Source organism: Lissotriton vulgaris, chromosome 3_1 (assembly GCF_964263255.1).
Source record: "Lissotriton vulgaris chromosome 3_1, aLisVul1.2, whole genome shotgun sequence".
Lineage (NCBI taxonomy): Eukaryota > Metazoa > Chordata > Amphibia > Caudata > Salamandridae > Lissotriton > Lissotriton vulgaris.
Window position 1 is genome coordinate 540,029,121 of NC_141689.1, and position 24,909 is coordinate 540,054,029.

Genomic DNA, 24,909 nt, shown 5'->3' on the forward strand with positions numbered 1-24,909 from the left:
TAAATGCTCTTTGCCCTGATAATAAAGTTAATAAAATAGATTTTGAAATGACAAGCTGGTCTTGTTTGTTTCTTTGAGTTACCATTATCCATTGCCTATGATATTGACTTAATTAAATGTTTATAAAGTTTTTTTGATTAATTTGGTCATATGATTCAGTTGGTCAATTCATGTCTCAGCTATTTATGGGCCTAGTGTTAGATTTATGAAATATGATGAGTATCGTGGTGTAGAGATTTTCATTTGAGATTGAATTTCCTTCGGCCCGCTGGATCACTGTGATAGGTTAGTAAGCTGGGGAGTCATGCTGGGATTGGTAATACTTCATCACAAATCAGTGCTCTGACTGGTTGCTTACTGACGTAGCTGCACTGTAATAGGTTAACCTGTGACAGAGCAGCGCTGTGATTGGTTGTTTGTTTGTCATGATTTTGTTAGCTTGTTTTGAGTAGAAATAATGGGACGTTTGTTAGAAAAACTTAAGGCTACTCTGGTCCTTATGGAAAGTCAAATTATCAGCAGCAGGAACGCCAACTTATGGAATAATAGATTTAATACTATATGTGTGCCTGGTTTACAGATTGGACTAAATATACTGCTCATGAAGGTTTACAATTTACATTAGAGGGTACCTTATTTTTTAAAAATGTTTTTATTGATTTTAACAAAATTATTCCCCCCCCCTTCCGGACAGGTATACATTCTGTACATTAACAACATGAACTTTACGTTGTGTTTTGTCATGTTTAAATATACATTATAGAGAATTTACAAAATATATTCCAAGCATCACGAAAAACCAATTAAAGCAATAACATAAATACATTACAGCATTGATAATAAATCAGTTTTGTAGATCTCGCCAGTGTGTGAGAGGAGTCCAGATTTTCATGCCTCTTTCGCGTCGCCGTCTGCCTTTCCGCTTATATATAGCTATCTCGATATTATGCACAGCTAAAAGCCTGGCTAGCCACTGTTGAAAAGTGGGCGGTAGCGGGTCTAGCCAAGCCGAGGCTAGACATAGCCTCCAAACGGCCATAGCAACAAATATAAAATCGTGACCGCTCTCAAGATTATCTGAATCTTCCACCCCAAGTACCATTACCTCTGGTGACAAGGCGACCTTTCTGTGAAGAACAAAAGTTAAGAACCTCTCTATATTTTGTATCAAAGGTATTAACACCGGGCAAGAGGCAGAGATATGGATGCAGTCTGCTTTAGATAGGTTGCATCTCGGGCAGCAAGTCCCCTTACCGGTTCCCCATTTTGCAATCTTATCGGGTGTATAGTAAAGAAAAAAACAGGTTTTGTAAAATTGTGCCTGGAGTTTGGTAGAAATAAGAATGGTTTGGGCTAGCTGATACGAGTATAAGAATCCTTCTTTAGAGATCTTGAGTTTACTTTGCCACCTCGTTGCCGTTTTATCTAAATCGTCAGGGAACCTGTCCAGCAATGACACAAACTCCACCTATTGTATGTTTCTTAGAATGTATAATTGTCTCTACTACAGTAGATTCTTCCCCGAGTGTCCTTGCTCCAGATTTGTGAATTAGGAAGTCCCTAATTTGGAGATATTTAAAAAAATCCTGCCAGTCTAGACCAAATTCTCCCTTCAGAGCATCAAAAGATTTAATCCCCTGGTTAGTATAAAAATCTCCTAAATTATACCATTTATTAACACAGTTATCTTTAAAGATTGTTGGTGGAAGAATTGGGTTGTTTAGTACCGGAGTGTAATATGAGAATCGTCCTATTCCTGGTACTTTTTTTTACAGCCTTCTAAACCTTAAAACTATAAAGAGTCTTGAATTTGACCTTTTTGTGGTAACTGTCGTGTATGTGTCTCCAAAAATAGCCATAACAGGAATTCCCCACCAATAGCTGATAGATTGAAGCGGTATGTACCTCTGTTTTGTTCCCCCTTGTAACAATTCCTTACTGTAGAGTAATTCACATGACCAGTAGTATCTCTTTAAATTGGGAAGTGCCAACCCACCTCTGTCCTTAGGAAGGGTAAGATATTTATATGCCCGTCGGGGTTGAGTGTATGACCATATAAATCTAGAAAAAGTACGTTCCATTACTGTAAACCACTGATTAGAAAACTCTAGACAAACTGCCCTGAATAAATATAATATTTTGAGAAAGTACACCATTTTAATTGCATTTGCTCTTCCAAAAATGGACAGGTGAAGGTTGTCTAACCGTCGTAGATCCTTTTGTATCGTATTCAGCATTGGCTTAAGATTTATGTCCACAACTTCCTCTAACTTTGAAGGAATTGTGACACCCAAGTATGTCGCTTCCTTCACCACCCTAGGATCATCCATCACAATTTTTTGATTTAGGACAATTTGTGCCTTTCCTTGATTTAGCGCGTAGCCAGAGACCAGCCCAAATTTCCTGCCCTCGGCCTCAATGATCAGCATTGCTACTGTGGGATCTGTGGTAACTATAGCAATATCATCAGCGTATGCTAATGTTTTAGTCGGATACCCCTGTGATATAATGGGGGTTATATGATTGTTTTTCTCCAAATAGCGAAAAAAAGAATCTATATATATATTGCAAAGAGCAATGGCGAGCAAGGGCACCCCTGGCGAGTTCCCCTGGAGCCGGCGATTTCCTTAGTTAGGCTTCCATTGACAGATACAACAGCCCTAGGATTATTATACATTTTTTGTATCGCCTGAATAAGCTTGATTCGAAATCCCATCATCGCCATTGCTTTCCAAAGAAACCGCCAGGAGACCCTATCAAAGGCCTTCTCTGCATCCAAAAGGATCAGGGCCATAGGGTCTCCTGTAGTTTCTGTTCCGTCAAAAAGTGTAATAACCCTCTGGATATGATTTATCGTTGACCTTCCAGGGACAAAACCGTGCTGACTTGACGATTACTTTGTGTATTATAGGTGCAATTCGGTTTGCCAAGATTTTGGAGTATATTTTAGAATCAGCGTTTTTAAGGGTTATAGGGCGATATGATCCTAAATGTTCTGGGGGTTTCCTCTTTTTAGCGAAAATCACAATTTTGGCCCTAGACGAGGAACTGGGAGGTTCCCCCCCCCCCGGAAAAAATATGAATAATCAAATCCCTAAATATGTGTTTAATTTCGTCTATAAATGTGCCATAGAACTCCGAAGGGATGCTGTCCAGACCTGTTGCCTTTCCTTTAGGGAGGCTCTTGACCGCGGTCAATACCTCTTCCATGTTCGGAGTTTCCTCTAGAGCCAGCTGCGTATTTACCTCAAGCTTTACGGCTTCACAATTCTCTAAGTACCTTTCTATTTCTGTGGCGTCTCCATTGCCGTTATCCGTATGTAGTTCCTTATAAAACCTACAAAATGCTTGCTTAATCAACTCTGGGTCTTTTAACTGGCCTTCTACTGGGTCAATAATCTCCCTTATTAGATTAGCATTGACCTGATGTCGCAATCGCACTGCCAATTGATGCCCCACTTGCTCATTGAATTCATATATTAATTCTTTTGGTGCCGTGGCTTTCCGGATGGCCTTATCTGAAAACACATTCGTGATTGCTGCCTTGGCAACCGCTACTTGGGCTAAGGTGTTAGAGATGTCCCCAGTTGTGTCTCTATTGCTAGTGACACTAATGAGTCCTACTTCTGCTGACATAAGCTCATCCTGCAGCCTCTGCATCTCCTCTTTCTCAGGCCTGTTTGCTCTGAGGGAATATGACATAGTCTCACCCCGGACCCCTGCTTTCAACGTGTCCCAAATAACCTCTATTGATGTACTATTAATGTTTTCTGCTAGGAACTTGGGTATCCAGTCTTTCATGTGGATACAATACTGAGGGTCGTTGAGTAATGCTTTTTCAAATGACCACAGGCTAGGCTCTGATTTAACTAGCCTAATAGTCAGTGTACAGAAAAGGGGGTTGTGGTCAGATAGTACACGAGGCAATTTAACAGTTTGGGAATTCCTGACTAGTGAATTTGAGAGTAAAATATAGTCAATTCTGGCATGCGTGCGGTGTGGATTTGAATAAAAGGTATAGCCAAGGTCACCGGTGTTGGTGTTTGAAATCTGCCAGCTATCCACAAGTCCATGTATAAGACACAAGTCTTTAAGAGAGCGGAATACTTTGGGTTTACGTCCTTTATAGACCCAGTCATCGTTTAAGGACCAGTTGGCCGGGAGGTTTATATTGAAGTCCCCACAGACCAACACCGGAAGAGGCCAGTTTGATAGTTCGTTAGAGACCTCATCGAAAACCCCGGGGTCATTTGTATTGCTCCCATAAATAGCACAAATTGCCATTTTTTGCCCTGTTTGATAGCTGCATTCGGTGATAGCCCAACGGCCAAACTTATCAGTTTTAGATTTGTTAAACACCAATCCACTACCTTTAGCCAGAATAGCAACTCCTCGAATTTTAACACCTTGTGAGGTAGCACACACCAATTAATATCCTAGTGTATTTAACAGCTGGCTCTGGGACCCTTCAATATGAGTTTCCTGCATACATACAACATTGGCTCCCCAGTTTTGTAGGCCAATTGCAACCATTTGACTTTTTTTAAGATCGTTCAGACCACAAATATTCAGAGATATCATTTTTATCCCAGCCATGCTGCTAAAGAGTGCCATATTCTATATCCCAGACATTCTGGTTTCCTGTGATCCCTTTAAGTATTTCCATATTTCTTTTTGACATAAATTTACTTCCCTGTATGTCTAACCTGTCCGGCCTTCCCCCCTCCCCCCCCCTCCCACCACCATCTTTGAAGGTTACCTGGGCCTGTCTGGACCAGGGGTGCGACATCCGCGCAAGCGGGCTCTGCGAGCTGGGCTAGTTTGTTAATATAGGTAGTATGCTTATCTTTTATAGTTGACCCTAAGCCTACATTTCCTAATAATTTTCAGACTTAATTTCCCTAAACCATTCTGCCATTCCGCTAAAAGTCCACGCTTCCCCAATATATACCTTCTACTTGATACAAATTGCAATAGTTAATTCATCTTATATATTCCTTTTACTACAAGTCTTTAAATCGGATTTGGATTATTTCCCTGGATTTCGAGAAGCTGTCTCTGAGATTTCTTTAAGATAGTCTTCCGCCTGTATTTCGCTGTTAAAGCTTCTTGTTGCACCTTTAAATATAATTTTCAGGCGTGCCGGATTTTGCAAGAATACTTTTGCTCCTGCTTTTTCAAAGGGTCCAAATAGCTGACGCATTTTCCATCTTCGCTCCAAAGTGGCGTGAGCGAAGTCCGGTCTGACAAAAAATTTGAACCCCTTATGCTCTATTTGGGTGGTAGGTCTTGCAAGGCCGTAGATTTTTTCCCGGAGGAGAAAATTCCCAAAGCAGACCAGCATTGCCCTGGGATATTGATTTTGCTTGTTAAGGTTTTTTGATAGCATTAGGGGGAAGCGATGGGCTCGCTGGACTTCCCTTTCCATATCCCAGGCTTCCAATTCCGGAAATGATGTTTTGAGTATGTTAACCATTGCCTCTCTAGCATCTCTTACCTCAAAATTCTCCGGAATTCCAAGAAACCTTAAATTGTTCCTTCTGGATCTGTTTTCATGATCTTCCACTTTGGCCATAAGATACCTTATTATTCCGTCTTTTTCTGTTTCCTTTTTTTGAAGCGTCGCGACATCGGTTTCAAGATTCTCGGTACGAGTTTCCACCATGGCCATTCTTTCAGAAATCTCGGAGCAGATACTGCCCACTTTCTTCACAGCGCCTTGTAGTTTTTCAATGGCCATGCGGTTCTTTTGGCTGTCTTTTTTCACATCCTCGTGGAAGTGTTTTCTTGAGCTAAGCACCTGGCTCAACGTGGGCTACGTAGTTTTTAGGTGTCTATCTTTATTTTCTTGTACGTTCGGAGTTTGACGTGGTATTTCTCCTGCTGATTCAATCCTTGGGCTTCTTCTGGGGGGATTAGGTCTACTTTTGACATAGTCCGTATTATTTCCAGGGTCTGTGGTTTCCTCATTCAATACGTTTCGTTCTCTTTTGTGTTTTGACCTTTTTCCCCCCGCTCCTTTTTTTCCTGATGTTGATTTTGCTAGATAATCTTGAGTCATTGGAGCCAGAGATCTCCAGAGATATGGCGCCCCTTCGAGCGCAAGGACTTGATTCTCTTGAATTGCTCAGTTGACTTGTATCACTAGAGATAGACATCCCTGTTTTGTATACCTCGGATTCGGAATCTTCATCCGAGAGAGAGTGATTCGCTGGGTGTGATTCTTTCCGCACTGGAAGATCGTGCGAATTGGGAGAATTGGGAAAAGGGATCAGGTCCTTCGTTTCCTGGTGCACTTTTTTTTAATTAAATTGCTCCATTTGCTCTCTCTGATTTGATGTTGCTGCGTCTATCTCTATAGATGCCCTTGTCTCTTGCTGGGACACCTTTGAGTCAGCATTCCAAGTTCCTTCGCCAGTGCCTATAGTTCCGCTTTCCTCCAAGTTGGTTGGAGGCATAAGTTGAACATCCTTGCAGCTTCCATTCCACTACTCAGAGTTCTTGTTCTGCATTTGGATCTGTATTTTTTCCCCATTATTTGGTGCATCGCTCTGGCAATCCTTATGCAGAGGGCTGAATATATTAGAGATTCTTGGTTGGGATGACTCAATTATGCCAGTATTTTTTGCAATTGCCTTTACATTTTTAATAGTCTGTAATCTCTGCGCTTTTTTTTGACCATTAGTTCCAGTTTGGCATCTTCCTCTGTTTCACCCTTTTTCTCCTTCTTGTTGCCAGCCTCTTTCTCCTTTTCTTTCTCTTTCTCCTTTCGTTTGGTTTTTTCTCTTTCTTTTTCCAGCTTTTTTTCCATATTTTTATCTTTAATTTTTCCTTTTTCTTGAACCTCATTTCTTGCCAGGTCTTTTACCGGGTCTTTTGCCAGGTCTTTCTCCTTTGCTCTGGTTCCTCTGGTCTCAGGGCCTTTATGTCTGTTAGTTGTATGTTGGGCAGGTGTCAGCACAGTTTCTGCATTCTCAAGGTCTTGTAGGGTAGATATCGCTCCCTGTAGAAGCTCACCTATTTCATTCTCTTTTTCCTTGTTAAGAGCGGCGTTATTTGCTGCCCCTGTTTGTATTTTCTGGCCATTTTGCTCCTTTTGCAGGGTGAGCCCCTCCCCTCTGTCCTCCTGGTCTTCCCTGTTCTCCCCGGTATTCCTTTCCATATCTAAAGCTTTATAGGGCTTATAGGGCGTCACAATCCATTTTTGATCATTTACTGACGTCAGTACACCCCACTGACCTCCTCCCTACAATTTTCTCTTGTGCCTGTAAAAGGGTTGCTTCAAGACAGTATTGCGTCTCTTTTGAGCTTTCAGACAAGTTTTCAGCTCTCTCTGTAAGGAGGTAGTATTGAGAGGGTAGCTCTTCCCTATTTGAAGTTTTACTTGAGGTTTTGCTGATATACCAGATAAAGATATAAACACAGATATTAATACAGAAATAGTATAATCAGAGTTTCAGTCCCAAATAAAAACAATAAGGCAGATGTGACAGATGGACCAACATAAGTTCCAGTTCCAGCTGCAGCTTCAATTGCAGAGAGCGATTGAGGAATAAACCGCCTCTCCTTTGTTTTAAATCCGATTCTCCTGCTTCTATTCCTAAGCACCATACTTTTCCCAGCCCTTTTTCAACGCAGGGCAGAGCGTCTCCCTGGCAACGGGACACGTGGGGCGTGCTCAAACACGCCGCACGCGTGAGATTTAAAGCCCGATATTCCCCCGTCTGCAGATGACGTCTGGGACCCCAGGGAGGAGGACGGGGGAGAAGCTCCGGCGTCTGGAAGGACGGTAAGAGTGATATGGGCCAGTTACTGCAAGTTACAGTAGTCAGTGGAGTGAAGTTTGAAATGTATGAAAGATCAATGCTTTGACACAAGAGCGACGGACTGGAAATTAGTAGGCACAAGTAATATTTGACGGCAGATCACTGATAGAAAATCAACACTGTTACACTGAGGCTACCTTTAATCTTAGGAAGCTGGATTTCTTGAGGCAAACCATGTACGGCATGAAGCTGCTGCCTAGAGCTATATTGTTTGAAGCTCTTAATAAACGGGACTGCATGGCAAAAGAAAAAAGAAAGCAGCAAAGAAGGTGCAAATCTAATTTAAGCATTGGCTTGAGAGTAAAGTGGATCAACAGGAAAAGAGCTGGAGGGAGGCTAGGATTGAGTATGTAAAAACATTCCCTGCTATAGTTAATAAGAATCATGGCAAACACAAGATGAATAATAAATAACATTATTCTGATGGATACATTTTTTAATGAGCTCCTGAATTCTAGGCCTCTTTCCTACATGGCAAAATCAGTGAAAACGAGGGGGGTTAGCTCAGATCTGGATATGTGTGTTGGGAGAGGCGGTGGTACGGTTATGCAGTGTTCTACTAATATTGTAGCATTAGAGTGCACCAGCAGAGACAGTGATGACTGCTGTGCCTAGCACAAGTGAGAATACACAATTGGGAGTGCAGATTCAGGCTGCTACACCTCTAAGAACAGTGGTGGTTGAAGAAGCTCCTAAGCAAATTAATATTCTTTTCGATTTGAATTTGGTGAGGTGCTGCAGGGAAATATTGAATCAAATAGACTGCTAACTTACAATACAGATACAATTAGATATGTGATTAAAGAAGCAACCAATGAGCAAAAGAAGCACACAAATGAGAAGAATTAGATGACAAATTAGTGATTGACATCTGCAAGATAAATAATGCAAAACGAAATTATAAAATAAAGTTGACATGATGAAAATGAAGAGACAGGTTTAATTACATTGAGAGCCTATATTAAAGATTTAATTGAGAAAACAAGGGATTGGAATGATTTGAAGAAATATCAAGAAAGATATCACATAAAAAGAGAATGAAAGGAACTAAAAGGTAGGGCAAGAGGTGCTGCAAGTTATTTGGAAGTTGTGACAGGAGAGGTTTTGGAGCTTTCTTTGAGAAAGGTTCATGGAGGGAATTTTGTGCATGTGCCATGGACTCGAGCGGATTTTTATGCATTTGCTGATAATTTTCGCAAGTTGAGAGGAGCCAGGAAAATGGTATGAAGAGATGCATCAATGGACACACATTTCCCAGATGCTGTGGGCTAATCTAAATACAGTATTTGAGATTGTGGTTTCTAGTTATTTGTGGGTTGAGTGCAAGACTGTTGTTGACAAACCTACACAAGAATAAGCAAGGATTATTCCTAGTGGTGCTCCTTCTGAAGAGGTAGCTACTAAATACAATAATCTGATTAAATATTTGAAAAATCGAGTTCCTGAAAAGGATGTAAATGCGAATAAAATCTTCAGAACTTCACACAAGTCTAAAAAGTTGGTGCATGCATTTTATGAGAGGTTAATGCAGATTTTCACGAGACAAAGTCGAGCCGTAGACCCCAAAAGGGATAGGGCTAGTGGACTCGTATCAGCTTTCCTGAATGGTTTAAGGCCAGGGATTAGTAATCACAATCAGCCAAGTGAACTTTGTTGGCAGACAAAGTATTGATGACTTTTTGGAATTGGTGAATTGTAGGAGTGACCATCTTGAACTGTAGCAGAAACATTTAAAAGAAAAGTTGTTGATTGTGCAAACAAAACAACTGGAGAAAGAATCTAGAAATCAGATGAGTTCAAATGCAAATATGAATTTTCTTTAGACTGGAGTGAATGCAATAAACCAGATGTAGATGCAAAATAGTGGTAGAGGTGATGATATTAATATGTGTTGAAATGATGAAAACAAATACAGCTTGTCGCTTTTGTAGAAGGGCCAGGCACTGGTTTCAAAGGAATATGGAACATTATTTCACAGATGAAGAGTAATAATGTGGTTCTGAATATGCAAAATACTTAACAAAAAGTGCAAAGTCAGAAGTCATTTTGAATGACGTTGCCTACAGCCCCAGTAATACAGCAAAACATGAGGGACAGTATGCCCTATAGTGTAGGGTGCCAGTGGAATTAATTGATTCTGAGTGATGAGTTGCCAGGAGTAGTTTCACAATGATGGTGCCGGAGGGGGAGTAGGATTGGCTGCTTGAAGCATTCCTAGAGGTAGACCAAATAGGCCAATACGTTGACAGAGAAGTCAATGGCCATCCCGTTTCATTTTTTATGGGATACAGGTGCTACCCGTTTTACAGTAAGTTCTGTGGGAGTCCAAAGCCTACTCTTCCTCTTGGGAGGAGAAGTCCAAGTTGTAGGGATCACTAAGAAACAAATTATTAATCAGGCTACAGCAGATGTTCTAGTTATGGTCAGATGGAGAAGAACCACCAATATAATTTGTGGGATTTGAGTCCTGTGAACTTGTTGAGAAGGGACTTGCTCTGCCAAATGAATTATGTCTTTTATTGCACACCACATGGTGCTGCGATAGATATACAAGTTGAGGATTCTATGTTCAAAATAAATTCTTCAGATTCAATAGTTGAGTTAGTCCCAGTTTTAAAATCTATTTGCTTTTCAATTTTTGAATATAATTCTCGTGTGGTGCAGAATTCCACATGGGTACATGGAAATTCCTTCAAATTTTTGCCAAATCCTGGAGAAATCGGGAAGGTTAGATGTTGCCATTTAATTTAGTGGATATGTAATATTTTGCAAAAAGACAAAATAGGACTACAAACTTGATACAATTGCCTTGTAAAATCATCTAGCTGAAAATGATAAAGTTTTCCCAACTAAAATGCATTTCTGTAGAAAGTCACCTATCTTGGACACCATATTGAAAAAGGTGTGATGGTGATCTCAAAAGAACGCATTTTTACAATTCTTTAATTGAGTCAGCTGACCACCCAGGAGGAGGTTTGGATGTTTCTTGGGATTGTTGGATACGGTCGTCAATGGATCCCAAACTTTTCCTTGAAAGGAAAGCCTTTAGTAAGGCTGACATTTAGCAGTGTCCAAGATCAGATACCATTTGATGAATGCATTGACAGATTTAAGAAATTTAAAAAGTTTGACTCTTGTGCCGGCACTCTAGATGTTTGGTTACAATTTAATATTTTTTCTGGTCTGTCACAAGAGAACTGGGTGTGCACTTTTGTTTCTTACACAGAAATCTGGAGGTTTCATAAGCCCAATGGCATATTTTTCTGCTGTGCAGGGCCCAGTAGCTCTAAGTCTTACAGGTTGCTTGAAATCTGATGTAGCGGTTTGCATCACTTTTGAATAAAGTGAAGGGATTGTCATGGGCGGTACTCAGATTGTAAATGTCCCACATTCAGTCGAAGTCCTTTTTGACAAGAACGAGAACCCAACATATAACAAAAAAATGAACTGATTCGTTATGTAAAGCACATACTTGTATCAGAAAATATCTCTATTTGGAGATGCAATGTCTTGAACCCAGCAATGATGTCTCCTATTCAGAGTTGTCACGACAAGGAAAATGATGGGACTGATGACGAATCAGACCATGCCTACATTGAGGAGAATGAGTTATATATACAACCAATACCAGATATTAAAGTAACCCCTTTGGAAATTGCTGATCTGAAATTGTTGATGGTCCTTGCTTGAGAGACCAATGTGGAGCCTTAAGAGCTGCCTATGTAGCCTATTCCATTTCTGTGACAATAGAAGCATTTTCTCTGCCAAACATAACTTCAGCACGAGTGGCAGAACTGGTTGCCTTAACAAGAGCTTATCCTACTGCCATAAAAAGTCCACCTGTGAGGGAAAGGAAGAGGAGACTGAATACTAGGTGCCAACAGACTGACATAAAAGATCGCCTGTGCCCAATCAGGGTCAACTGTGCCAGATCCTCCCACACCTTCTGCAGGACCGTTGACAAACGCAAATGGATGAAAATGCTACTGAAAGCCCTTAGACCAGCAGAATCTGAAGGTATCCCTAGGACACATTCAGAGAGAAGAGGCTTCGCAAAGAGATCCTGGTATTGACAACCTAATGTGGTGAAGATCAGCTCAGTCTCTTTGGGGTGTAGTTTCCACTTGTCTCTCCAGTGAGACGTGTCTGAGAGCATCCGCTCTTATGCGGAGGAAACCTACAAGATAAGCAGCTACCTGGAGAATTCCCCATTAATGCATCCATCAACATGTGAATCACCTCCCAACAAAGGATCTACATAGGCACACCATCCTGTTGATGACAATGGACATTGGTAGTGTCTATTGATAATCTAAAAGGCAAATACTGAGATAGGAGGCAAACATTTTTCAAGGAAAGAAGTATTGCCTGCAGCTCCAGGACATTTCTGTCCAGGTACTGCTTGGACGGATGACCAAAGGTCTAGTGCCATCATGTCAGCCAGATGGGCCCTCAAGCCCAATGAGGAGATGCCTCTGGAGGGCTGAAAGTTGGACCTAACAAAGGGTCCTTCCACTAGTGTAGCTCAGAGAGGACAGTTCTTAGCATCTACACCCAAGCCGAAAGGCTCCACAGACACGGCATTCTCTGCTGTTGCAGGATTCACCAGAGTATCTTTATCTGCCATCTGGCAAGGAGCAACAGTGTAATACATGATGCACGAGGCCAAGTCGATCTAAGACCTGACGAAACAGCAGTTGCTGCTGAATTTCAGAACCACCTCCTCAAAAATAAAGAACCTTCAGATAGGAGATGAAAGCTTTCATGTGAGTTGTGTAAAGAGACACTCCTACAAAGGTTAACCTTTGCAATAGAGTAAGGCGAGACTTTTAGACAACAAGTAAAGCCAAGTTGTGAAGGAGTGACACTGTGTTGAATGTATTACAGTACCACTACAATACTCTTTAACAAACAAGTCAGTTAAATAGAGAAATTCAGAGTTTCAGTGACCAACAAAGTGAAGGTGCCACAACTGCCAGCACTTTTGAAAAAACATGCGGTGCTAATGTCAGCCTAAATCGGCAAAATTAAACTGCTTGTGCTGGGGATCTAACAGTGAACCTTTAGGCAACATCTGAGGTGGAGGCGCATTGAAAGATAAAATGTGAACAGCCACAAAACCATGTCTCGCAGGAAGACTGGGTTAAGCCCTTTAAACCACAATATGCCCTAAGTCCTATTGAGTTAAAAATAGATGTATCCAGCCATGTGTTTTATGTGGAAGATGTTTTTAATAGTAAAGATGTTACGCTAGCTCTTGAGGCAGTGGTGGGTGGCAGTACGCCGGGCCCAGATGGCGTCCCAGTCGACCTGTTTTTACATGATAAAACTACTTGGGGCAGATATATAGTCCTACCGGCCAACACAGTTGCAAAAGGTGCCCCAATACCAAAGTCCTGGAAAGGAGCCGAAATAATCCCCGTATATAAGAAGGGAGATAAATCATTGCCGGGGAACTATTGATTAATTAGCCTGATAGACTCCCTGCAAAAGATTCTGGGGAGGTTGACCCGTAATAAGATCCAGGAGTGGATAGAAGAGCATAGTATACTATCCTCCCTCCAGGCGGTTTTTATGGCTTACACCAGTACCATCGACCAGGTGTTTAGTTTTATTCCATTACACTGGAAGACAGTGGCTCTGGGTAAAGGCAGCTTACATGCTGCCTTTGTTGACTTAAAGTCAGCATTTGATTTTGTTCCCCGCTCCAGCCTGTGGGTGATTTTGCAGGATATGGGGTTGCCCATAGAACTCCTTACACTCATTATGAGATTGCATGAGGATATTTATGTCAAAATCCGGTGGGGTTCCCAGGGCAAGGTTACTGGCAAATTTCCGATAGAGAGAGGGGTGCACCAGAGTTGTGTAATGGCACCCACACTATTTTCATTGTTTATCAATGGTATAGTTGACTGAATGACATCTGTGAATATTGATGCCCCGATTTAATCTGGTGAAAAAATTCCCATTTTAATGTTCGGGGATGACGCACAAGTTACTACTTGTGTAACGATATATCTGTAAGAGACATTAGTTAGTGATAGTTTCCTTACCTTAGAATATCCCCAGGCGTCAGACTGGATCCGTAAATTTTTGCTTAGATATACCCCTACACGTCGGTAGGCGTCGTCCGCGTCCGGCGTCGGCGTCATTACATGGGATGACGTCGTCGGAGTACTTAGACGCCGCCCATGCGCGCTGACGTCAGTTCTGATACACAGCTTTTCCGCGCCAGATACGCAGAGCCATGATAGAACCAACACTGGTGCAATGAAACTAGGGCCCTGAAAGGGGATAACCTTAACCCTAGATATCGGTTCGCAGAACGGTGAGGATGGGTGGGTCAGTAAGGAATCTATCCATAACTAATGTCTCTTGCACATATATGGTTACACAAGTAGTAACTTGTGCATCTGAAAGAGACACGTTAGTGATAGATTCCTTACCTTAGAATAGATACCCTAGCAATACCAACCCCAGTGGTGGGTCTGCGAACAAATAATCACACCAGAAAGTCCTGGAGGACGGAACGGCCAAAGAAGCCATCCCTCCGGACTTGGCTGTCCAGGCAGTAGTGTCGTGCAAACGTGTGCAGCGAGGCCCACGTAGCTGCCTGGCAAATGTCCTGCAAGGGCACTCCTCGGCCCAGAGCAGTTGTAGTCGCCGTGGCCCGAGTAGAATGAGACCGCAATCCAGCAGGGGGCTCCTTTTTGGCCATGGGGTAACATGCCTGGATACACAAGATGATCCACCGCGAGATGGTCCTCTTGTGCACCGCCTTTCCCTTCTTAGCGCCCACGTAACCAACGAAGAGTTGGTCATCCACCCGGAACTGGCCTGTGCGATCTAGATAATAAGAGAGCGCACGTTTTGGGTCCAGACGGTGGAGCCTCTCTTCCTCTTTCGAGGGATGCGGAGGCGGAAAGAAGGTGGGCAAAGTAATGGACTGCCCGATGTGGAAGGCCGTGACAACCTTGGGCAAGAAGGAAGGTCTTGTTCGCAACACAACCTTGTCCGGATGAACAGAGAGGAAAGGAGGTGTAGAAGAGCCTGGAGCTCACTCACTCTCCTGGCAGAGGTGATGGCAACCAGGAAAGCAGTCTTCAGAGTAAGAAGACGGAGAGGACAGTTATGGAGCAGCTCAAAGGGAGCACACATGAGGTAAGTAAGCACAAGATTCAAGTCCCACTGGGGCATCACGAAGGGAACAGGAGGGAACATGTGTGTGATGCCCTTCAAAAACCTATTTACAATGGGGGACTTGAACAAGGAAGGCTGATCAGGTAGCCGTAAGAAGGAGGAAAGGACAGAAAGGTACCCCTTGAGAGTGCCCAGCGCAGAGCCCTGCTGGGCAAGAGAAAGAAGAAAGAGGAGAACCTCAGAAAAAGGTGCAGAGAGTGGGTCCACAGCCTTTGCTGTGCACCATGCCACAAATCTGTTCCACCTGCAGGCGTATACCGACTTTGTGGAGGGACGCCTGGCTGCCAGAATGATATCACAGACTTCGGGAGGCAAGTCAAATGGCCTCAACTGCCGCCGCTCAATCGCCAAGCTTGTAGGTGGAGACTGGACAGGTTCGGGTGCAGAACCATCCCCTGCTGCTGCGACAGAAGGTCCTCCTGAAGAGGCAGACGAATCGGGGGATCGACATGCTGAGTCGCTCAGGATACCAGTATCTTCGTACCCAGTCCGGAGCTACAAGGATAACCAGGGCCCGGTCGCGCCTGATCTTCTTCAGCACTCTGGGCAGAAGTGGTATAGGCGGAAAGGCGTACAATAGACCGCACCTCCATTCGCGATGAAAAGCGTCTCTGAGCGAGTGCCGCCTTGGAAATTCCAACGCGCAGAACTGATGACATTGCGCGTATTCTTCTGTGGCGAATAGATCTAAACAAGGCTCTCCCCATTGCTGAAAGAGGCCTTGCGCCCACTGTTCCCTGTAACCTGCGCGGCTGCGCTCGCGCGCACCTCAGTTCTCCTGAGCGCGCAGTGCTGTGTGTAAAGCGCGCACACACAGCATATCCCGATAGAGCGTTCCTGCCCCGTAAGGAATAAAATGCTACTGCACCGGCTGCCTTTCTATTCTAAATAGTGTGCAGTTGTAATGCTGATTGTGGGCCTTTTGAAAGTATTTATGTTAATCACAGTGCCCATCAAGGGCTGCATTTAACAGAAATACTTTCAAAAAGCAAACAATCAGCCCCACAGCTGCGCTCTATTTAGAAAAGAAATGCAGCAAGTTTACAATCAATCATCTGACCACACAAGTTCGTGTTTTCAAACTTGCTGCATTTCTTTTCTAAATAGAGCGAAGCTGTGGGGCTGATTGTTTGCCTTTTGAAAGTATTTCCGTTAAATGCAACCCTTGATGGGCGCTGTGATAAACATAAATACTTTCAAAAGGCCCATGTTCAGCAGAAATCACTTACTGTTCTACAAGCTTCTCACACCCATTCGCATCACTCCTTGAACCTGGTACTTAATTGACCATCCGTTCCCTCCCAGGTTTCCACGCGCTCACTTTAAGGACTGCAGTGTCTCACAGGCGCATTCCACCAAATACATGCAATTAACTGTGTTCATACCCAGTAAGTGTACCTTTATCACTTGTCATCGTGCTTTGTCCTCGCGCCTTACATGCTCTCATTTCTTGATTAGAGTTCATAACTGCTTCCATATCAGCGCAGCTGCGTTCAGAATTTTCCTGTCACCCCCCTTCCAATGATTTTAGATTCAGCTTGCTCACCAATGTTTGTCCTGATGATGAACTCAAATAAATGAGTTCAAAACACTGTCGACCCCCAACAACATGAACTCCTTTTACTTTGTATAACTTTTCGAAGGAGTTCGCACTACTGTTGGCAATGCGATGTTTTATTTTAATTTCACCTTCACTTTTCACACCACGCTGCTTGTCACTTATTATGTGAGCTCCTGAATACTATTGTTTTTGAAAAAAATCCTGTATATACTTGACCCTACGATTTCCTTTGTATATTACTTATCACTCCCTTTCCAATAATTAATTTCCCACATTCAATTGTTAGTGCCCCCCAGAGGGTCACTCCTGAATGGACCTTTAGGCATCATCAGAACCATTGTTTCCATAAACAGCGTAGACAGATGAGGTGCATTGTTGGTGAGTGGTGGTGAGGGAATTCATGTAGGAGGAGGAAATGGGGGAGGGGGGCCACTGTTGCATAGTGTGGATCAGTGCTTGGGCCAGCCTTGGCTGGGAGTGTTAGCCCCCCTGAAGTTCGGGTCTAGTTGGTCCCCCTGATCACAGCATCCGTCATGGGCTGCATTTAACATAAGTGCTTTCAAAAGACAGCCCTGCATTTAGAAAAGAAATGCAGCAAGTTTTATATAGGGCGAACTCAATCCAAAGGCATTGGAGCAATTTACATGATTTTTTATATTTATTTGGCCCTTAGACTCAAAACCCCTCTCTTAAGACGGCAGCTCGAGTATTAAGCCACAACCTCTACCACAAGAGCAGAAGCATTTTCAATATTCTATACAGCTTTATGCCACAAACAACCATTGACAAAGCCAATAGTCCTGGCTTCTGGTAGGTGTAATGTTACTTGTATTATATATCTGGATGCAATGACAGAAGAAGCTAAATATCAGTCTGGTAGCACACTATGCTAAGCACGGATTTTTAGCTTAATTGCTTTTTAAGCCACGCCATTAATTGAATTGGTCACGCCTCTTTGAGAGACCCCCATTTTTTTCATCCTACTTATTTATTTATATAGTTTTATAGAGCACAAACTTGATCCCGGAGGATATCAGCCCTGTTCCACAAGCAGGGTCGGGCTCTTGGCGCACATAGCCTCTGCTGCAGTGCACAGAGACCTTACTCTGCCGCACACAGGGGGAAAAAAGTTAGAGGGAACATTGCTTGCGCCACGTCCGAGTTCAGACGCCATTTGTGATCCATCATGCACCAACGGCTGAGTTCGTCCGCCCTGGCATTCAGAGAGCCTGCCCGGTGTTCAACCACCAGAGTCACGCCTTGATGTTCCAGCCACTGCCAGAGGCGCTGCGCCTCCGGCATAGGGTCCACGACCCCCACCCGCCCGGTTTGTTGCAGTACCACATGGCGGTGGTGTTGTCCGTGAACACCTGCACTACACTCCCCCGGACAGAGGGGAGGAATGCCTTCAGTGCTAGACTAATCGCCCGCAGCTCCAAAAGGTTGATATGGAGCCGGGACTCCGCCGGAGACCAGAGGCCTCTGATCTCCGCCTCTCCCATGTGGCCTCCCCAGCCCTGGAGTGACGCGTCCGTCACAACCACGTGCTCCGGGTGGGGTAGGGAGAGGGATCTGCCACTGACCCAATCGTGGTCCGTAGGCCACCACCGCAGTTGTCTCGCAGTGCCCTCCGAGATCAAGACATGATAGGAGAAGCTGCCCTGATGCTGGGCCCACTGAAGCTTCAGGTCCCACTGCAGAGCCCGCATCCGGCACCGGGCGTGATGTACCAGAAGGATGCAGGAGGCCATCAGCCCCAGAAGCTGCAGCGTCAACCTGACCGAGTCTCGGGATAAAGGCTGGAAGATAGGAATCAGGGCCTGTATATCCTGAATCCGCTGTTCGGGTGGATAAACCCGAAAATGCGCCGAGTCCAGAACCGCTAAGACGAAGAGGAGCTTCTGAGAGGGACACCGGTGCGACTTCGGCACGTTGATGGAGAACCCCAGCAAGTGCAGGAGGTCGGCCGTAGTCTGGAGGTGGCTGATAACTGTCTGGGGCGAGCCCGCCTTCAACAACCAGTCGTGGAGGTAGGGGAAGACTGACACCCCTAACCTGCACAGATGAGCTGCGACCACCGCCAACACCTTCGTGAACACCCGTGGGGCGCTGGTAAGGCCAAAGGGGAGCACAGTGAACTGAAAATGCTCGAGGCCTACCGTGAACCGCAGGTAACGTCGGTGTGCCGGCAGGACGGGGATGTGAAAGTAGGCGTCCTGCAAGTCCAACGCCACCATCCAGTCTTGCGGGTCTAAGGCAGCCAAGACTTGAGCTAAAGTCAACATTTTGAACTTCTCCTTCCGGAGGAAGCCGTTGACGCTCCGTAGGTCCAAGATAGGGCGTAGGCCCCCTTTGCCCTTCTTAGGTACCAGAAAGTAGTGGGAGTAGCAACCACACCCTACTTCTGGCCCAGGAACGCGCTCGATGACCCCCTTGGCCAAGAGGTCCGTAACTTCCTCCTGCAGAAGTTGCAAGTGGTCCCCCGACACGCGGTGGTACTGCGGTGGCATGGCTGGAGGGGTCGACTCGAAGGGGAAAGAGTAGCCCCTTCGGACGATTTGCAGCACCCACCTGTCCGATGTGTCTGTGCGCCAGTGGAAGAGGTGATGGCGGACCCTACCCCCCACTGGCGTCACATGGGCCTGAAAACTGGGACTAGGAAGTTTTTGAGGCGGGGCTGCGGGAGCGGGTGCGGACTGGCCTCGCCTTGGATCCCGACCGCCTCCCCGGCGGTTCCCACGGCCGCCACCGCGCTAGACATTCTGCTGCGGCGTGTGGCTGACGGACCGTGTGGGGGCGCCCCTTCCTTGGCCTCGAAAGGCACCCATTTGCTGGCGCAGGGCCGAGAGGCCCAAGGACTTAGCCGTAGCCCTGGAGTCCTTAAAGCGCTCAAGCGCGTGGTCTGCCTGGTCGCCAAACAGGCGACGGCCATCAAACGGCATGTCCAGAAGCGTGGCCTGGACATCGGCCGAAAAATTGGCGCACCGTAGCCAGGCGTGGCGTCTGACCGCCACTGTCGTGGCCATTGCTCTGCCTAGCGTATCGGTGGTATCCAATCCGCACCGGATAGAGTACCGTGCCGCATCTCGACCCTCCGCCAGGGCTTGGGCGAGTTTAGCCCTGACCTCCTCAGGGCATTGTGGCAGCATGTCCGCAACCGTGTCCCACAGGGTGTGGGTGTAGCGGCCCAAGAGGCATGCGGTGTTAACTGACCGCAGTCCCAGACTAAGGGACGAGAACACATTCTTGCCAAATTGTTCAAACCTCTTGGATACCCTGTCGGGAGGGGTCGACGGGAACGCGGTCTGGGAGTTAGAGGCCTGGATAACCAGGCTCTCGGGGGTGGGATGGGTCGACAGGAAGCTTGGGTCACCCGGAGCCGGGCGGTAGCGTCTGGCCACGTTCCTGTCCACCGGCTGTCCTGAGGCGGGATTGGACCAGGTGCCCAGCAGAACGTCACATAAGGCCTCATTGAACGGCAGCAGAGGCTCGACCGAGCTTGACTGCGGTTTGAGGACCTCAGTGAGGAGATTAGTCCTCACGGCCGCTGCCCGCATCAGAACTACGCTATAGGCTGCCCCCTCCTCCGTAGCCACGGTTGGAGGGGTGACAAAACCAGTGTCCGGAGAGAGATCCAGGCCGCTGGCTTCCCCAAGCTCCTCTGTCCAGTCCGCTTGGTCCTGACACTCCTGTGTCAGAGGGTCCTCAGAGCCCTCCCAGTCCTCTTCATCACCCAATGCCTGGTAGCCAGGATCAACAATTGGGGCCCGTTCATTAAAGTAGAATGTACCCAAAGCCGTCTCGTACGGCGCCCAACGGGGCCGTGTCGACGGCTGAATGGGATTGACAGAAGAACTGGGGCCGGCGTCGGCCGAAGTCGGCGCCGGTGGTGACACCCTTGGGGGCGGCGCCAGTGAGGTCGTAAGGTCGACCGGCGTCGACCCGGATCCGGATCCGGCCGGGGCCTGCGGCACCGGGGCCGAAGCAGTCTGCGGCGTCGGTGCCTAAGCACGCCACCCGCCAGGCCCCGGAGCCGGACCCACTGGGCCCGAAGGCCCCGTGGGTCCGGTGGAGAAGAGAGCGACCTCATGGCCATGAGGTACCGCTCGATCTCCTCCGGCGTCACACCCTGTTCAGGGACCCGAAGGTGTGGGGCAGGATGCGGCGCTAGCGACTGCTGCGGAGCCGCGTGGGTGGTGCCACCCAAAACCCCGGCCGCGTCGGACGAGCGCAGGGGGCGGTCGGAGGAGCGATGACGCCGCTCCGACCTCTCATGCCTCTTACCTGAGGAGGAACCAGAAGACCGATGCCGACTTCCAGAGCTGCGAGGGCTCCGTCCCCGCGACCGATCCCTCGACCTCCCATGGGACTGTAACCTCGAATGCCGCGGGGCCGACTGTCGGAGCTCGAGCCGCTTGCGGGACCGCTCCCGCCTAGCCTTCGACGTCAGAGCTCGACAGTCGGAGCAGGAACGGTCGTCGTGGTCGAGGCCTAGGCACTGCAGACACCAGCGATGGGGGTCGGTACTCGACATCAGTCGACTACACTTCGAGCAGGGTTTGAACCCGGGCATCCCTACCGGCACCTGAAGAGTCGAGAGCGACTCGAAGAAGATCAAAAATGATCAAAAAAGTTTTAGTCAAAAAGTGACTAAGGGGTAGAGCTTCTCCGGATCTGCGCTAGCTGGCGCGGAAAAAAGAAGAACTGACGTCAGCGCGCATGGGCGGCGTCTAAGTACTCCGACGTCATTCCGGTGCAGACGACGCAGACGACGGACGCGGAGCCAGAGACGACGCGCAGGGGTATTGCTACGCAAACATTCTCGGATCCAGTCTGACGCCTGGGGATATTCTAAGGTAAGGAATCTAATACTAACGTGTTTCTTTCAGATAAAAAGTTCAGACATCAAACAGGATTGTATTGCATTAGGTGCTCTCCACTCATCTTACCATGATTTTTCTTACCAGCTGGGAACTCGGGTGATGTCATTATCAGTCGCTGACAATTCAGGAAGGTGGGGTAGTTTTGTCATGGGTGTACTTTCCTCGTTCACCTTCAATATTATTTTTGCATCCACACAACTTCAGATGCAATGACAACAATTGAACTATGCCAAACTGATAGTTTCCTTAAAGCACCATTCTGGTTTATTAAGGTTCTTTTACATTTCACAGAGTAAGAGCAAATAGTTGCCAATGTATGTACTGCAATGACTTACCCCTAATGATGACACTGCAGCTACAGCATAAGAGCTTAAACTCCATAGTACGCTGCAAGACGTTCTTTGAGGGGAGGTGGAAATTGATCTGAGAAGCGCCTCCAATTGTCATCCCCTACTTGGTCCTTAAATCCGTGAAGAATCTGCAAACACAAAAGACACCCAAGACTTGAGCAACAAGAAATAATCTTGCCAAATCAAATTACTTTCTCAACATATCTTCAATATCATAATATCTTCAGGCAATATACATGCTTTGAAATTTCATAGCAGACCTCTCCAACGGCTGGATTCAGGGACTTAAGATACTGTATAAGATATTTGTAGCAATGTAAATATGGGTAATAGCATAAATTAGACATCATTTACTACCACTCAATCAACAACTGCCTAGTTCTCCAAACTTCCATTCAATCATCATGTGCATTCTGGGACGCTATGGCTTAGGATGCTCTATATGTCATTTAATTGAGTCGGACAGCATTAAGATACCTCATCAGGTAAGGTAGCCTATCTGTCACCTGCACATCTCTATGTTAGATTCCTCTAAGAACTTGTATCTGTATTAGATCCACGCTTCAAAAGAAAACCTCCAGTCACACATGTTTTATTACAGGTTTGTGTAAAGCTCTAGTTTTGCATGTGTTCCAGGCAGCCTCTTCAAGAGGCAAACATGTTGAAAAACATACATGTGCTGTGTGAATGAGACTGACTGAAAAAACAATCCAATTAAAAGATTTACCTACAAACCGCAGAAGTTACTCAATACCATGGCTCATCACAGTTATCTTCATTAAAATAGGGAAAGCCAAATACTTCTGCCTGCTTGTGGAATCCTGCAGCACTTAAAAATGTATCAAAACATCTCTCAAAATAAGACAAATAAAATACACACGTACAGGTAAAAACTGCTATTCATAATAAACATGAGCAATTAGAATATGTAATCGGTAATAAGGAGTGAATGTAATGTAATGTAAATGTAAATTGATACTAGTATAGCGAACTACTCACCCGCAAGGGTCTCAAGGCGCTTGTACGAATACCGCTGTGGAACCCATCCTGGCTTTCCCTGTGAGGCGTCCACTCCTGGGCACCCCCAAGGTGGAGGCCAGGCATCCTTAGCGTTGTGGGGGCCGTCGTGGCGATTAAGCAAGCTATTGCCTAGAGTTGCAGAGTGGGACTCCATGATTGGAATAGGTACCGAGGCGAGAATAATCAGGTCCGTGGAATTTTGAGCCCAAGACCCGCCGAGGCGGGGAATTGAACCCTGGTCGCGGGCTAGACCTCTGCATCAGGGTCTGCCGCTCTAACCATTGAGCCACACTTCTCCACTAAATCAATGGGGTGGATAATGTGTAGGATAAGGAACTGAAAACCGTAAGAGAAAAATGTATACAAAAGCCACAACGCATCTGAACCTTATCTGACCCTAAGAATCTTAAGGCTGAAACATTTATGACCGAATTTAAGGGAAAGCGTAGTGAGTAGTAGATACAAAGGAATCGCTGATGGTATTAAAAAAGTGTCCACTAAGCTAAATTTGCAAATGAGTGATTTTGAGGCTGTAAGATTTCTTTGAAGATAATTCAGAATGTCCTTTAGCCTTGAACAGGACAGAGATGGCACTGATCATAACGTGGCTATTTACTTGGTGGAGTTAGAAAGTGAGAGATGTTGAAGCTTTAAGCATCGGTCCGGTTTACCTCTCCATACCATTTGAAGATAAATGCATGTAACGAGAAATGCTACTCAATTAGAATCTGGTTCAGTTTTTTAATATCACAAACACGTCAATTATGGCCAAACACAATCATTTGACCAATAAAAGGTAGTGAATACTGCCTGCAGTCATTTGGACATTCAAGTCTATAATGCTTCAGTCATTATATATGGTTCTCTGCAACTGGTATTCATTATTTGATCCTCACGATCTTGACAGACCAAGCACTTTAAAGAAATCAGGAGAAAAAGCATAGAGTTGACTGCAGGGTTCTGGTATTTCACTTTGCTTTGACTGAGGAAACAATGCTAGGAGAGGAGTAAGAACGATGAACAAGTTATTTACTTTTGATAACACTGTTTCTGGTGGGTAATCTAACCACAGAGTGCTCACCTTGTGAATACCTCCAGGCAGCAGAATGGATTAGGAGATTTTTTTCTTGGCAATTCCTTTAACACCAGTAGGTGGCATCGAGGGGGTTAACGTCAGGTCTGTTCCCCCTTAGAAGTGTCATGGAGCCACAATATAACCATCTCTTCCACGTGACGTCAGATTCTTTCTGATAACCATCAGCGCCGTCAGATGTGGAGCCTTTAGTAATCGGATTATGTCACTGCACAGATCTGTACTTTGGAAACTGTTTAGCCTTGACCAAAAGGGTGAAGGTGGGTGGTCAGTGAGAAATCTCTGGTTTGAGTATCAACCAGAAAGAGCATTATTGAAGGTGAATAACTTGTTTTTCTGATGGATACTTCTCACCACAGATTCCTCACTTACGAGCAGGTCTGTGGAACGGCTCAGACTAGGAAGTCATGCATTACAGAACAGGCACAGAGCCCGTCCCACCGGACCTGGTTATCCAGGCAGTACTGTTTTATGAAAGTGTAAACTGATGCCTACATCGCAGCCTGGTATATGTCACTTACAGGTACTCCACATGCTAATGCTGTGGTAACTGGTGGGCCTTCGGAGGCTGCTTCTTAGCCAGTCTGTCGCAGATCTTTATACAAAGGACAATCCACCTGGAGATGGTTTGCTTCAGAGGAGGGGCGATGCAACCCCTTATCTCTGGAAGTATCCATCCCACTGACATTTTATAGAGCCATATAAAAATGGTCATCGTCAGAATGGGGAGAAAACAACACTAAAAAAGCTAGTTGGTTCTGGTCAGAGGCCAACTCAAGCGGCTTCGGTTAAGAACTAAAGGTTTGATTACCTCCTCCCGTTTTAGTGCCTGCAACGATTCGGCAGAAATTGGCATATATCGTGCTGCCGGGTATGGAATCGGCACAGAAGCAGGCGCTGAACTCGAAGCAAGGAAGGAAGTGGATGAGTCGGAAGGAACCCAGTTGGAGACCTCAGAAGATCCATGAGTCCTGAA

The 24,909-nt window shown here is 45.6% G+C and overlaps 1 protein-coding gene across 1 annotated transcript in view; it reads right to left on the reverse strand.

Annotated features, from left to right (window-relative positions):
- The window catches only part of TNPO1 (transportin 1), a 1,561,564-nt gene that overhangs the window by 20,304 nt on the left and 1,516,351 nt on the right, over window positions 1–24,909 (reverse strand). The window contains exon 23 of the mRNA XM_086960799.1: window positions 21,806–21,948. Within this exon, the coding sequence (XP_086816925.1) occupies window positions 21,841–21,948 (108 nt within the window). The 3' untranslated portion in view covers window positions 21,806–21,840. The remainder of the gene's footprint in view (window positions 1–21,805; window positions 21,949–24,909) is intronic.